Genomic DNA, 16,537 nt, shown 5'->3' on the forward strand with positions numbered 1-16,537 from the left:
GCAGGATATCTCGTGAAAGGCGATTCTTTTCAAGGGAGAAAATTGTGCATGACGGGGTACTCAGAAAGCCAAACAGGTAACTGAACAGAGGACGGAAACTTCCTACAAATGCTGCTTGATTTGAATATTAAATAATTTTGCCTTTCAAATGAGATCTGAACCCAGAATCCACTGATAACACTTAATATTAGGAAACTTGTGTAACTATAGGGTAAGTGTCTCATGCCACAGGGCAAAGGGAATAGAGAGCACTGTCTGGGGAATACTGTCACAGGGAGAATCAACCCTGTGTCTGATCACGCCTCTAGGTTTAACTACTGGTTTGCAGAATATGGGCAAGAAGAACATGGTAACACCACAAGGATGCAATTAGCCTGCTTCAGAATAAGGGGAATGCTATATAACAAATGGTTCAGTTTCTGTCTTTCAGCCTCTGCCATGAACATGCTGCTGAATGTAAATGGTGGAAATCAGGCTAAATAAGCTAAACTACTACTAGTGAAAATCTCTCTTCTACATTAGTTTCAGACAAGAAGACAGTTAGGAAGAGTTCTCTCAAAAACTGGGCCTTTGGCTGTATCTCCAGGACCTGCAAGGAGAACCAACACCCGTCTCTACCACCCACAAAGCCAAAACAGCTCTTTGGAGCTCCTCTTGAGGATGTATGTGATAATGACACCCTGCCCACCCCAATTCTGGTAGGTCTTATTTTGGTTTCTGTAACCTTCCTGAGAAGGGGAGTGCTGAGAGACCAAGTGTTCTCTTCCAAATCTACTCCCAAATGAAGAAGTCTGGCTTTGTCCGATAAGATTCATAACATTACTTCAAAGAATAAGATCTGATTTAGGTACTGCAGAGTCAGAAGGCAAGTACAAGATGAAAAGATACTCTCATCCATTCCGCTGATTTCAACAAAGACCCATCTATACCAGCTCAAACCAGTTAACATGGACTCTGTAAGTTAAGGCAGTTAGAGAAGGCGAGGTTGAGGGAAAGAATGAGAGCAGTCCTTTACAGATCACCTTTATGAGGTGAGAAGGGGCAGCAGTCAGATTAGTGAGCTGCTGCCCTTACCCAAGAAAAGAGGAAGTATATAGAGGCACGTATGTGGAAAGCTCCTGTCTTAAGGGGGCCTGTTCTTCTGCAAGGTTGTTCAGAGTAGTTATCTCTTAAACAGCTGCGGCAAGGAATTGTGGAGATCAGCCAGAGGCTGGGACAGGCTGGGAGCTGGGCAAAATCAACCCAATGTCCATTTTTTCCTTCGGGTGACAGAGTACTTGTTTTGCATAGAATGGTGGGGAGGTCCTGGAGGCGAGTTTTAACTCCAGGCTATTTTGACCGCGTAGCTTTCCTTCAGACTCTGTGTGTAAGAATCTCTGCGAGTCCACCTCATCCTCATATGTCTCCTCGTCTCCTCAAGTCTCCTTCAGCTGAGTCTACTCCCCCTTATGATGCAAAATGTCTCACAGGGATTTGATATGGAACTCAAGTGTTTAAGCAGAAAGTACACATCCTCTGGCAAAGATGAATCATTTGCTCCTGACAGAATGTGTCAAAAGAGAGTCACAGAGTTCGGACTGTGCTATATCAAATTAGTGTACTGAACTGTAAGCTTTAACTCTTGTTCACTGTCCACTGTCTCTCCAAGCACTACACTAGATGCAGGGAACTTTATGGTATATATGAAGAAATTTATCGTACTAGCTACGTGCTAGCTACTACCCCAGACCTCGCGTCTTTCACAGAAAATTTAGAGGGTAGGCATGACTATCATCACCCCCACTTCATCAATGAAAAACAAAAGAGCCTCACCCAAGTATGTGCTATGCCCAAAGTCACACAGTGGATGACTGGCATAACAGATTCCACATTCCTTGAACAACCTCGCTCCAATATCTGTTATCTCTCTAACTCTGCAGACAGCAGAGGACATGAAAATACAGGAAAAGCAACTAGAAAGGCTGATGAGACAGGAATGTCATCGGAGAAGGAGGAGAGGCGTATTGAGCCTGATTTTGAGGGCAGGGAATACAGGAAACAGGACTGAATGGGGTGGACAGTCCCTGGAAGGGGAAGAAACAAATGGAGCATGAATATGGCAAAAAGATTTCCACACTTAGGGAAGAGCATCTATAATAGGCAATAAAGAGAAAGGAGCAGTGAAGGAGGAGAGGGTGAATCTACAAAAGCCTCAAAGCAGAGACGTTTAACACAGTAAATTCACTGAAACAGAAAATCTGATTACCAAGTGTTTACAGTGTTTCAGTGTATGAATGTCAGATCAATTGTTGGGTCGAAAATATTTTTAGAGACACTGAAGAAAAAAATTCAAATTGACTTCGGTGCTGTTCTAGAACTGTACCCTCATATACCACAGCTCTGTCAAAACAGGAACAAGCTTGTGCTCTGGGCTTCTAGACATGAAATATCCCACAGTTTTCTTTTCTTTCCTTCCCTATAGGATATGCTTTACTTTATCAATCAAAAAGGGCCATTCACAGAAGGCATCTTCGGAAAATCACCCAGTATAAAATCATGCAGAGCCCTAAAGAAGAAACTAAACTGTGGAGACACAGTGAACTTGAATGAGGAACCAATTCTTGTTATTGCCTCCGTCTTAAAGGTAAGGAAAGTTTGACCATTATCCACGCACGGTAAATCTGAAGGTATATGACTGATCCTTCATTATGAATGCCCAAGAAACCTAATAGGCATAAGCGAGGAAGGAGCTGAAAAGTGAAAAACACTTCACAAAGCCAAAACTGAAGGAAGGTACCGCAAATGTTATAAGCCCCATACATTAGATATTTTCCTTTTTCATTGCACATCTTGACTCCTGAACACTCCATGCAAAGGAATAACAAGATATTTCAAAATACCCACTTACACATTGAGTGTTTACCAAAACAAGCTTCCTGCTTTGGATGACTTCCTCATCACCTTCCTAATGAAGGCCACATTTCCAAAATAAAATTCATATGAAGCTTTTGGAAACAGTTAACAGAAGTAACTTCCCAGGTGGCTCAGACAGTAAAGAATCCGCCTTCAATGCAGGAAACCTGGGTTCCATCCCTGGGTTTCCAGGATCCCCTGGAACAGGGACTGGCACACGACTCCAGTACGGTTGCCTGGAGAATCCCATGGACAGTGGAGTCTGGCAGGCTATAGTCCATGAGGTGGCACAGAATTGGACACGGCTGAAGCAACTTAGCATGGATGCAGGACAGATGTTTACTCACTATGGTAAACTCACGTGTTTAGTGTGTGTGTTTCTGTTTCTGTGTGTGTGTGTGTGTGTGTGTCTGTGTGTGTTAGTAGCCTCCTAACAGCCATCTCTCTGTGATCCCATTGACTGTAGCCCAGCAGACTCCTCTGTCCATGCAATCCTTCAGGCAAGAATACTAGAGTGGGTTGCCATGCCCTTCTCCAGGGGATCTTCCTGCCAGGCATTGAACCTGCATCTCTTGCATCTCCTGCATTGGCAGGCAGGTTTTTTACCACTAGCACCACCTGGGAAGCCCATTTGTCTTACAATGAATCAAAAAACGCTTAGTGAGGCCACCAAAATCTCTGATCACTGCATCATGCTTGCTTCCCCTGCGTCTCAATGCCTTTTACTTGTAAATTAGTGTAGGGATAACGCCACCATTTGTTCCTTCTTTTTCCTCCTTTTATCTCCCTTACCATTTTTTTTAAATTTTATTTTTAAACTTTACATAATTGTATTAGTTTTGCCAAATATGAAAATGAATCCATCACAGGTATACATGTGTTCCCCATCCTGAACCCTCCTCCCTCCTCCCTCCCCATACCATCCCTCTGGGTCGTCCCAGTGCACTAGCCCCAAGCATCCAGTATTGTGCATCGAACCTGGACGGACAACTTGTTTCATACATGATATTTTACATGTTTCAATGCCATTATCCCAAATCTTCCCACCCTCTCCCTCTCCCACAAAGTCCATAAGACTGTTCTATACATCAGTGTCTCTTTTGCTGTCCCGTACACAGGGTTATTGTTAGCATCTTTGTAAATTCCATATATATGTGTTAGTATAGTGTATTGGTGTTTTTCCTTCTGGCTTACTTCACTCTGTATAATAAGCTCCAGTTTCATCCACCTCATTAGAACTGATTCAAATGTATTCTTTTTAATGGCTGAGTAATACTCCATTGTGTATATGTACCACTGCTTTCTTATCCATTCATCTGCTGATGGACATCTAGGTTGCTTCCATGTCCTGGCTATTATAAACAGTGCTGCGATGAACATTGGGGTACACGTGTCTCTTTCCCTTCTGGTTTCCTCAGTGTGTATGCCCAGCAGTGGGATTGCTGGATCATAAGGCAGTTCTGTTTCCAGTTTTTTAAGGAATCTCCACACTGTTCTCCATAGTGGCTGTACTAGTTTGCATTCCCACCAACAGTGTAAGAGGGTTCCCTTTTCTCCACACCCTCTCCAGCATTTATTATTTGTAGACTTTTGGATGACAGCCATTCTGACTGGTGTGAAATGGTACCTCATAGTGGTCTTGATTTGCATTTCTCTGATAATGAGTGATGTTGAGCATCTTTTCATGTGTTTGTTTGCCATCTGTATGTCTTCTTTGGAGAAATGTCTACTTAGTTCTTTGGTCCATTTTTTGATTGGGTCATTTATTTTTCTGGAGTTGAGCTGTAGGAGTTGCTTCTATATTTTTGAGATTAGTTGTTTGTCAGTTGCTTCATTTGCTATTATTTTCTCCCATTCTGAAGGCTGTCTATTCACCTTGCTGATAGTTTCCTTTGATGTGCAGAAGCATTTAAGGTTAATTAGGTCCCATTTGTTTATTTTTGCTTTTATTTCCAATATTCTGGGAGGTGGGTCATAGAGGATCCTGCTGTGATGTATGTCAGAGACTGATTTGCCTATGTTCTCCTCTAGGAGTTTTAATGGCTTTGTTAACATTTGTAAGTTTAGCCCACCACTCAAGGTTACAGTTACATGGTAACCAGTTTTACCACATGCCTAATCTTATAAATCTTATTTTTAAAGGGAGTGCAACAATCAAAATCTGTTTGGAAGTTTGCAAAATTCAATAGGTTTATACAAAACATAGACTGAGTTTCAAATGATACAGCTAAATCACCCGTGTGTAGTTAAATTTCTACCAGGGCGATAATACAACAGAAAGAAAAAATTAATCAGTCCATCTTGGTACTTGTTAGCAGCTATGAACAAAAATATATTGATGTAGTAATAACTACAGACAGGTTATTAAAATTATCTTAGAAACCAAATAACATATGGTGTTTCCTTGTCCCCTATTAATGTTCGATTGTATGATAATAGAAACAGTGCAGGTATTATTTAGAGTTGACCCCTTGACACTTGACCCATAATAATACACACTAGGTATGCAAATAGCAAGTAGAGTGCTACCCTCTAAAAGGTGCACACTTGGAACTGATTTCACTTTTGAGCAAGTGTTACTAGGCTCTTGCCTGTTTCCATGCTATAAGCACAGACTAGTAAGAGGGTGGCTACTTATGGGTACAGGTCTTTGACACTCCCAAAGTTTTCTCTTCCTAAAGTTGATTGATCTTGGTGGGGAATCAAACCTTGCAACTTTGGCCTTGAGAATACCATATGTCAAAGCAACCATGGAGTTGGTGTAAATCAGAAATGAATATATAGTCAGAACCACATTGAGTTTGTCATTAAACTGTCTATAAACAGTGGTCCAATAGCAAATACCCACGGAATATTCTGCATGAGTCATGTCCTGGCTTATCCATACTCAGTCTCACCAATCGATTCTACAGCACAGGGTTCAGGAGAGAGAAGAGACACACTCCAAGTGCATGTAGTTTGGTACACAAGGCAAAGGCCCTGCTGCACACTCCCAGACTCCCAGAAGCCAAAGCCAGATGACGTGGTTGAATGGCATCACCAACTCCATGGATGTGAATTTGAACAAGACCCAGGTGTTGGTGATGGACAGGAAAGCCTGGTGTGCACTCCATGGGGTCACAAAGAGTAGGACAGGACTGAATGGCTGAACTCACATGGAGTGCTTCCTCCTTCCAAATGTACTGCGGACACTCCATAAGAAGCATAGTGAAACCCTGATGACCAGCATTGGGTACTCTATACCAATTCCAAGAAAAAGTATGAGAGGACTGAGACTTTGTGCATTATCTTCATACTCTATCCTCAGTACTCAAGAGAGTGCCTGACACAAACAGCAGCTCAATAAGTACTGAAACAAGCGAACACTAACAGGATTGTAATCATGATAGTTGCCTTAGAAACACTGCGTAAAGAAGATACTATTAAGAGAAGTCAGGCTGTATATTAAGACCAGTGGAAGCAAGTTGTGCCTTTGAAACTGGCAAGGCAATGCAATCATTTCCCCTCAGTCTTGCACAACAGGTTACAACTTCATCCATTTTAATAGGCCCCATTCTCCGATATTAAGACTTGGTCATCAATATAAAGTTTGCAGGCCTCCACTTAGGAAGCTGACATTTGCATATTCTATCCCACAGGTGTCAAGTTGCAATGAATCTAATTTTTCAATTTTCTCTTTGGGTGGATATATACAATTCAAAGAGTTGTAAGGGTAACATGTAGTTTACCATTGGGGCTTTAGATTTACTTCTAACACCTGCTGCTTAAAAGTCTGTAGAACTGAACTTTTATATGATTTTTTTTAAAAAAAAAAAAAACATTGAAGCAATTTCGGTACTAGCTTTTTCGCAAAGAGCACACATACTTCAGGTTTTCTCTTAATATGTGTATAAGAGCATGTAGGGGTGTAATTTTGTTTATTTCAGAACTTCTCTTTCTTGAATCACAAGCAAGCATGTGTCTGAAGTAAACAAACAAAATGGGCATGTGCGTTTCTTTTCAAGAAACTAATAGGATTTAGGATCAGTTATCACCAGGCCTTGCCAGTTTGTACTAATGTGTTAACATGTACACAGAGATAAGTTCCAGGTGATAGAAGGAGCTTTAGCTGCATTCTCACTACAGCCTAGACTCTGCTTTTATGCTTCTAATTTTAGTTGGGGAAAATCCAACCAGTACTTCTGGGTGTGCAAGGCTGTGGAGAATGACAGCCAAACTCTGTGTGAATCAGTCTGCGTGGCTGTGAAGGAATTGTGGACTGAATTGAAGTTTTCCACTAAATATTTTCTTTGCAATTTCTCCATTGAATTTATCCTAAGAATAATACATACTTTTTGATCTATATAAGGATTTTCTTCGAAATATCCAAGGAAGCATATTTTCAGCCAGTCTCTATGATAAATGGCTTGATGTTATTGATCAAGGCGAGGAGGAAGACAAAATAATCGCAACCCAGAGGTAATGATGCCATAATTACTCAACTCTGAGAAAATATAACCAACATACTCTTAGGAATATATTAGCTTATAGTTTACAGCTGTGTCCTCTAAAATAATGATCAGTATCACGGGGTTTCACTTGATCATGCCCATGGAAGCTAGTTTGAAGAGAGATGCATGCCTTACTGGTGACACTGTAATTGGTGTTTTTCTCCTAATCTCATTATCATGGACTGCTTGACCATTTTACACCTTCTGAATACATGAAACTGTTGGAGATGAAATCCACTGGTCTAAATTGAGATGATAAAGAACCAATCCGCCAGTGGTATGATCTTAAATACAAACACATAACTAACCAGAGTAGGTCTTACCTGGTTCAGGAATTAAATTCAGTGAAACATTTTTGTATGCATTCATGCCTGGAACTGTGAGAATGGACTGTGTACATGGTATAAAAAGAAGTACTTTGTTCTCTGTATTTCCACTTACTAAGCAAAATGACTCGCTTTATTTATAAGTGTTTTCTCTGTCCTTAGGCTTCTAGACCAGCTGCCGAGAGCCAATGTAGTTTTTCTGCGATATCTTTTTGCAGTTTTATACAATATTGAGCAACATTCCTCATCCAATCAGATGACAGCTTATAATTTATCAGTGTGTATAACCCCAAGCATGCTTTGTCTGTCTAATTCTGGCAGCTCAGAAAACTTCACCAAACAGGTAATGAGATCTCTCATTTTTATGCCTTGCGGAGCAGAGTCCCCATCTTGAACCTGAAGTCTGTAGTATTAACTCTGATGAACCAGTTTTTAAGTGCACATTTTAATTACACTGCTTTGGAGTGGCAGAGTCCTACTCTGGTTGGGCATGGGAAGGTGTATTATAACTGAGAACAGTTGACTCACTTCCCCTTTGCCATCCAAGAGACTAAACGATAGAGAGGTAAGAGTAGGATGATATGATAGAAAAGAACCTGGCTTTGGAATCAGAGAGCCAAGGTTCAACTCTCAGCCTAATCACTGAGGGTGTACAAGCCTCCAAACTATGATTTCATCATTACACAATGATGACACCCAATACATCTGGTCACTTTCGGCACATCTTAGCGGCCTGGGCAATATGAGCACCTGAGGCTCCACACATACTGGCCGCACTCTGCCACCGGTGGGTCATTCAGGAAAATACTTGGCTTCTATTGTGTCTCTGCCTGAGGATGAGGAAGCTAGTAAATATTTCAGAACATCCTAAGAGAGCCACAACATGCCTAATAAGATCACAGCTCTTCTCCAAGCTCCCCCGGACAGCAAGTGTGAGGCAAGGGAATGTGGTAAGACAGACAGACATGTTTTCTCTCCAGATGCTTTCTTCCTTCACAAAGCCCCCCGGCCAACACAGAAACCTCTGCTACCCAAGTTTCAGATATTTCTTCACTGAAGTGAAATTCACAATTGGTGTTGTATTTGATACTGTATAAATTTTAATAATATGAGATATAAAAAATCTATCTCAATAAAACTAGAAACAAATTTATTAAAAATAAATAAAACTTAATAAGAGAATATATATTTTTGTCCCAAAAATCCTATGCGGGATACTTAATAATCATCCTAGTTTTAAGCATGTTAACCATCATTACAAAATTTTAGCTATTAAAGCAGGGTACATAATAAAACTTTAGCACACTGACTAAAAGAATTTTAAAATTTGAGCCCAAACTACTCTTAAAAGTATCAGTTATGTCTTAGAAAAAGCTGATGTATATATATTTATATATTTTTTAATCAAGTCTGATTTTTTCTCAGATTTCTTTTGCATTTTTGGTTAGAGCCAAGATTCATGGATGAAATGTGATTTACTATTACACCATATGTAGAGTAATACCCCATTTTTTGCCCCTTCGTGTTACAGATTTCTTTCATACAATTTCTCATTGAAAACTGTCTCAAGATATTTGGAGAAGATATCACTTGTCTCTTTGGAGAGACGTCAGTGAGTTCTGATAACAGTGATATCACTGATATTACCGATAACAGTGAGAAGGTTGCAGGTATGTGAATAATGTAACTGGCTTTGATGCCAAAGACAGCAAGGCTGCCAGGGGTCAGTGGGAGATCCTAGAGCCCAAAGCACATTCTAAGGGCAGTAATTTCCATCTGCTCCAAGACATGGGAAGATTCCCACTTGTGAGATCAAAGCAAGGATAAGACTGTTCTGATTTCAAGAAGCAACTAGTACAGCTTTAGGAGACATCACGATTCATTGAGTTCAGTTCAGCTGCTCAGTCGTGTCCAACTCTTTGCTACCCCAAGGACTACAGTGACCCCAAGTCCTTGGGGTCGAGGACGGCAGCACGCCAGGCCTCCCTGTCCATCACCAACTCCCAGAGCTTACTCAAACTCACGTCCTTTGAATTGGTGATGCCGTCCAACCATCTCATCCTCTCTCGTCCCCTTGTCCTCCTGCCTTCAATCTTTCCCAGCATCAGGGTCTTTTCCAATGAGTCAGTTCTTCACATCAGGTGACCAAAGCATTGGAGTTTTAGCTTCAGCATCAGTTAGATTGCTGTGTTTGGGGTGGCCTTTCTGTATTCTGGCAGCTTGTGGTTCTTTTTTATTGTGGAGATTCCTCACTCTGTGTGGGATTGTATGAGTGGCTTGTCAAGGTTTCCTGCTTAGGGAAGCCTGCGTCCCTGTTCTGGTGGGTGGAGCTGGACTTCTCTCCAGAGTGCAATGAAGTGTCCAGTAGTGAGTTTTGAGATGTCTATGGGTTTGCTGTGAATTTGGGCAGCCTGTATATTGAAGCTCAGGGCTATGTTCCTGCGTTGTTGGAGAATTTGTGTTGTAAGTCGTGCTCTGGAACTTGTTGGCTCTTGGGTGGTGCTTGGTTTCAGTGTAGGTATGGAGGCTTTTGGATGAGGTCTTGTCCATTAATGTTCCCTGGAGGCAGGAGTTCTCTGGTGTTCTCAGGTTTTGAACTTAAGCCTCCTGTCTCTGGTTTTCAGTCTTATTCTTAGAGTAGCCTCAAGACTTCTCTATCTGTACAGCACCGATGATAAAACATCTAGGTTAATGATGAAAAGCTTCTCCACTGTGAGGGACACCCTGAGAGTTTCACCAAGTTAGATGTTGAAGAGAATAAGGAGGAGGGAGATAGAGTTGACCAGGAGAAGAAGAGGGGGAATTAAAAGGGGAGAGAGCAAGCTATCCAGTAATCAATTCGCTATGTGCTCTCCACAGTCTGGGCCCCTCAGAGAGGCTCATGCACTTACCCAGAGAAGAGAAGGAAGAAGCAGAGAGAGGTGATCAGGATAAGAAAAGAGGGAATCAAAAGGAGAGAGACAGATCCAGCCAGTAATCAGTTCCCAAAATGTTCTCCATAGCCCGGAATACACAAAGAGATTCACAGAGTGGGTAGGGAAGAAAAGGGTGAGGGAGGAGATAGAGGCGACCTGGTGGAGAAAAAGGAGAGTCAAAAGGGGGAGAGCACAATCAAGGCAGTGATCAAACTCCCAAGTAAAAATGGGTAGTGAAGATTGGGTTCTTAAACGTACAAAATTGACAACAAATACCAAAAAGCAAATATTAAAAGTGTACAGTAAAGGTTAGAGTCTCCCAAATACAGTATTAGAAAAACAAAACAAAGTCACAAAAAATAACAAAACATATATATGAAGTTTGCAGGTAATAGTAGGTTATAAAAATTAAAATTAAAGAAGTAATAGAGGACTTAAAAATTAAAAAAAATATTTTTTTAATGATAATACTAAAAATATATCTAGGAATTTCTCTTCGGTTGTTGTGGGCAGTGTGGGGTTAGTTCAGTTTCAGATAGTTCCGTGATCCAGCTTATAGTTCTCAAGATCTATAGGCTCCTTCCAATGTAGTCAGTGCTAACTACAAGGTTTTAATCTGTTGCACCTGTCTTATCCAGAGCGGTTCCCTCTGTTTATTTTAACTTCTTCTATTTGCTGGTGTCTAATTTCCGCCCTGACTCATGGGGGTGAAGGTGGTCACTTATTTAGGCTCCCTTATTCATTGGTGCTGTGGGGACGGAGGAGCACTGCAAACAAATATCCCTGGCATGTGCTCACAGTGTCCTGGCCGCACTGGGTTTGCCCCCGCTCACGGTGTGTATCCTTTCCCAGTCTACACTGCTCAGGCTCCAGGTTGCTCTGCCTGCAACTGTCTGAGGCAGGCCCTGGGTTGCGTGCACTTCCCAGGTCTAAGCCGTTCAGGTTCAGGTTCAGGTTCTCAGGTACTCCACAAAGGCACAGACTCAGTCGGACCTGCGTTTTGTGCCCTTCCCATGTCCGAGCAGCTCAGGCGACCAGGTGCTTAGCGACCCCCAGGTGTGTTGTGTCTTATCACCTCCCCCATCCCAGCCGCTTGATTTGCTGGGTGGCAGCAGGCCTGCCTGTCTCAGGTGGGCCGTGTGTCTCTTCTGGGGAGCTGATCTCTGGCTGCGACCGTCCCAGCAGATGTCAACCGCCCAGAATCCCAACAAGTCTTGGTTAGCAAATGGGAGCCTGCTTGCAGTTTTGTAGAGGATGCCTCTCTGGGGCTGAGATTGCCCCTTTCAGGCTCTGGCTGCCCCCGCCTGCCTCCCTGTCTCTGGTGGGAGATGAGTCAGTGCACAGCCAGCTAGCTCTGCTCTGGTATTCTCTCAGTCCTCTGCTCTGTGAGTGGGCCAGGAAGTGCCTTAGATTAGGGCTTTTCACAGGACAGTTTTTTTTTTTTTTCTCTCTCGCTGGCTATCCCACAATTTGGGTTGCTATCTCACATTAGCTCCCTCAGATTGCCCTCAGGGCACTCAGGCCTGGCCCTTACCCTAAGCAATGCAGCCCGCACCTCCATGTTCAGGCCCCCAGTTTGCTGGTGGCAACTGTGAGTGTCTGGACTAGTTCCCTGCTGGAAGTTGATGTTAGGCATGCAATCTGTGGGGTTTCTTTCTTTCTTTCTTTTTCCTCCCCGTTATGTTACCCTCTGAGATTCCAAAACTCCCCACTGACCTGCCAATGAGAGTGTTTCCTAGTGTTGGGAAACTTCTCCTCTTTTAAGACTACCGTCCCAGGACAGATCTCTGTCCCTACCTCATTTGTCTCTCTTTTTCTCTTTTATATTTTGTCCCACCGCCTTTTAAAGACAATGGGCTGCCTTTCTGGGTGCCTGATGTGCTCTGGCAGCATTCAGAAATTGTTTTGTGGAATTTGCTCAGCATTCAATGTTCTTTTGATGAATTTGTGAGGAGAAAGTCGTCTTTCTGTTCTATTCCTCCACCACCTTAGGACTGCCTCTGAGACGTGAACTCTGGATTCTACCTCCACAGCAAGCTCTCTTTCCATTCTGCTTCAGACCTAGGTTGCAAATGGAACTGGACTGAATGTTTATATGTCTGTTTGTTTTTAAGTCTTTCCTCTTGCAATTATCCCTACTACCATTCCAGTATTGTCCCATTGACATTTCTTTCTCTGAAGAAAATGTCTTACTAATTTAGCAAGTACGGGGGCCAGAATAGAATTTCTACTTAATGTATTTGTATTCCTATAATAGTTATTCTATACCCACAAAGCTACACAATTTCAGTTTTTAACATTCAAACCCTAATTTGAGCATGAGGAAAAACACTAACCTAAATCTTGCCAGGATTGTTTAAGAAAGATGAGGTTGTAAAGTTAACCTGTTTCACAGTCCCTGGCAACCCACTCCAGTATTAATATCCAGGAAGACCAACGGACAGGAGCCTGACAGGCTATAGTCCATGGGGTCTCAAGAGGTGGGCACGACTGAATAATTGAGCACCATACTTTTCGTGGATATAGTATACAGTTTTATTGGTCACAGAGCCCACAAGAACTCTAACACCAACCAATGTACATTATGAAAGGCCAATCTAGGCCCGAAAATAAAAGCGTAGGCCTTAATGTCTATTTTGCTTTCCATCTATGCTTATAGGCTAGCTGGCCATATAGCTTTGTACCAACTGATAGAGCTTTCTTCCTAAGAGTATTTTTATTAAAGCTGAACAATGAATGAATACATTTAAAATACATGAATACCTGTGGGTAGTTTAGAAATAAAAGAATCAGGTTAAGAGTAGGGAAACCAGGGTGCATAAAGCAACTCAACCCATATAAACATGTATCTTTTCACGTTTGTACATATTAATTAGGAGAATCTGTTCCTGAATTTAAGAATGCATTTGCTTTCTTCATTATCTCCTTTTAAAATGATGGTAGTGTGACTGTCAGGGCAGGAAGAGCGTAAGGCAAAGTGATGGCATTCCTTCAGGAATGCACACCTTCTGGAGGCTACACAGTCAAATGGAGAATGGGGGTGCGGTCTGCTTAGGGGGAGGCGACTGATGTCTAGGCTGCCTTAGGCCTTCTGAAGGAGGGAAATTACCTTTACTAAGGCTGCTATGTGCCATGTCTTGTGCTGGGTAGTACATTATGTTATGTAGTCCAGTCAGGTGTAAGTAGCCTCATTTATGTTACATTTGAGCAAACTGAGGCTCAAAGAGTTTTAGGTAACTCATCCAATTAAGAGGCAGAATAGGAGCCTTCTGGTTCTCTCACCCAGCACAAGTGGTTCACTCATTTGAATGGACATGGTGACGCACTCACTATGTCTCCGAAAGACAAGTGAATGGGCATTTTAAAAGATTTGGTTAAATTCTTCTGTTTATTTTTCTACAACTGGGCTCCTCTAATTGACTTCTTTAGCTGGTTATTTAAGGAAATATTAAGCAGGTTTATTGAGGAAATATCAGGAAAACATTCATAGCTGGGCACGAGACACTTTGAACTCAATTCTTCACTGCTGATCACTCTTTTTTGAAAAATATTCCTTTGACAGGGGCTGTTGGTAGTTAAAATTCATCTTTGGGTTAGCTGAGTAAAGTGTCACACACACAAAAAATGGCCCCCTGTAATCCTACCATATGGTCTGCAATTAATGACTACTTCTCAAGGACCCTGAGGGCAGGAAGTCGTTCTTGGAGCTGACTGAGGTGTGTGGCCTCCCAGAGGAGAGGTCCAGAGGCTGACAAGCACTGTCAGGTAGGATGTCTCGTGAAAGGCGATTCTTTTCAAGGGAGAAAATTGTGCATGACTGGGTACTCAGAAAACCAAACAGGTAACTGAACAGAGGAAGGAAACTTCCTACAAATGCTGCTTGATTTGAATATTAAAGAATTTTGGCCTTTAAAATGAGATCTGAAACCAGAATCCACTGATAATACTCAACATTAGGAAACCTGTATAACTATAGGTTAAGTGCCTCATGACACAGGGCAAAGGGAATAGAGAGCACTGTCTGGGGAATACTGTCACAGGGAGAATCTACCCTGAGTCTGAACACGCCTCTAGGTTTAACTACTGGTTTGCAGAATATGGGCAAGAAGAACATGGTAACACCACAAGGATGCAATTAGCCTGCTTCAGAATGAGGGGAATGCTATGTAACAAATGGTTCGGTTTCTCTCTTTCAGCCTCTGCCATGAACATGCTGCTGAATGTAAGTGGTGGAAATCAGGCTAAATAAGCTAAACTACTACTAGTGAAAATCTCTCTTCTACATTAGTTTCAGACAAGAAGACAGTTAGGAAGAGTTCTCTCAAAAACTGGGCCTTTGGCTGTATCTCCAGGACCTGCAAGGAGAACCAACACCCATGTCTACCACCCACAAAGCCAAAACAGCTCTTTGGAGCTCCTCTTGAGGATGTATGTGATAATGACACCCTGCCCACCCCAATTCTGGTAGGTCTTATTTTGGTTTCTGTAACCTTCCTGAGAAGGGGAGTGCTGAGAGACCAAGTGTTCTCTTCCAAATCTACTCCCAAATGAAGAAGTCTGGCTTTGTCCGATAAGATTCATAACATTACTTCAAAGAATAAGATCTGATTTAGGTACTGCAGAGTCAGAAGGCAAGTACAAGATGAAAAGATACTCTCATCCATTCCGCTGATTTCAACAAAGACCCATCTATACCAGCTCAGACCAGTTAACATGGACTCTGTAAGTTAAGGCAGTTAGAGAAGGCGAGGTTGAGAAAAAGAATGAGAGCAGTCTTTTACAGATCACCTTTATGAGGCAAGAAGGGGCATCAGTCAGATTAGTGAGCTGCTGCCCTTACCCAAGAAAAGAGGAAGTATATAGAGGCACGTATGTGGAAAGCTCCTGTCTTAAGGGGGCCTGTTCTTCTGCAAGGTTGTTCAGAGTAGTTATCTCTTAAACAGCTGCGGCAAGGAATTGTGGAGATCAGCCAGAGGCTGGGACAGGCTGGGAGCTGGGCAAAATCAACCCAATGTCCATTTTTTCCTTCGGGTGACAGAGTGCTTGTTTTGCATAGAATGGTGGGGAGGTCCTGGAGGCGAGTTTTAACTCCAGGCTATTTTGACCGCGTAGCTTTCCTTCAGACTCTGTGTGTAAGAATCTCTGCGAGTCCACCTCATCCTCATATGTCTCCTCGTCTCCTCAAGTCTCCTTCAGCTGAGTCTTCTCCCCCTTATGATGCAAAATGTCTCACACGGATTTGATAGGGAACTCAAGTGTTTAAGCAGAAAGTACGCATCCTCTGGCAAAGATGAATCATTTGCTCCTGACAGAAGGTGTCAAAAGAGAGTCACAGAGTTCGGACTGTGCTATATCAAATTAGTGTACTGAACTGTAAGCATTAACTCTTGTTCACTGTCCACTATCTCTCCAAGCACTACACTAGATGCAGGGAATTTTATGGTATATATGAAGGAATTTATCATACTAGCTACGTGCTAGCTACTACCCCAGACCTTGCATCTTTCACAGAAAATTTAGGAGGTAGCCATGACTATCATCACCCCCACTTCATAAATGATAAACAAAAGAGCCTCACCCAAGTATGTGCTATGCCCAAAGTCACACAGTGGATGACTGGCATAACAGATTCCACATTCCTTGGAAAACCTGGCTCCAATATCTCTTATGTCTCTAAATCTGCAGACAGCAGAGGACATGAAAATACAGGAAAAGGAACTAGAAAGGCTGATGAGACAGGAATGTCATCGGAGAAGGAGGAGAGGCGTATTGAGCCTGATTTTGAGGGGAGGGAATACAGGAAACAGGACTGAATGGGGTGGACAGTCCCTGGAAGGGGAAGAAACACATGGAGCATGAATATGGCAAAAAGATTTCCACACTTAGGGAAGACCATGTATAATAGTGAATAAAG

At 42.3% G+C, this 16,537-nt stretch overlaps 1 protein-coding gene across 28 annotated transcripts in view; it reads left to right on the top strand.

Annotated features, from left to right (window-relative positions):
* Window positions 1–16,537, top strand: part of LOC109553295 (mitotic spindle assembly checkpoint protein MAD2A) — a 651,283-nt gene that overhangs the window by 483,727 nt on the left and 151,019 nt on the right. For 22 of the 28 annotated variants that reach the window (XR_011566996.1, XM_070790760.1, XM_070790777.1 and 19 more), the window contains 6 exons: window positions 523–698; window positions 2,462–2,623; window positions 7,241–7,350; window positions 7,871–8,051; window positions 9,240–9,378; window positions 14,912–15,087. Coding sequence is in view for 23 of the 28 variants with exons in the window: in XM_070790760.1 (XP_070646861.1) it covers window positions 523–698; window positions 2,462–2,623; window positions 7,241–7,350; window positions 7,871–8,051; window positions 9,240–9,378; window positions 14,912–15,087 (944 nt within the window). In the remaining 5 variants the exon portion in view is untranslated. Of the gene's footprint in view, window positions 1–522; window positions 699–2,461; window positions 2,624–7,240; window positions 7,351–7,870; window positions 8,052–9,239; window positions 9,379–14,185; window positions 15,088–16,537 lie in introns of those variants that run through there. The other 6 variants (XR_011566999.1, XM_070790784.1, XR_011566998.1 and 3 more) reach the window with 5 other exon arrangements.

The sequence above is a fragment of the Bos indicus genome, chromosome 6 (assembly GCF_029378745.1).
Source record: "Bos indicus isolate NIAB-ARS_2022 breed Sahiwal x Tharparkar chromosome 6, NIAB-ARS_B.indTharparkar_mat_pri_1.0, whole genome shotgun sequence".
Lineage (NCBI taxonomy): Eukaryota > Metazoa > Chordata > Mammalia > Artiodactyla > Bovidae > Bos > Bos indicus.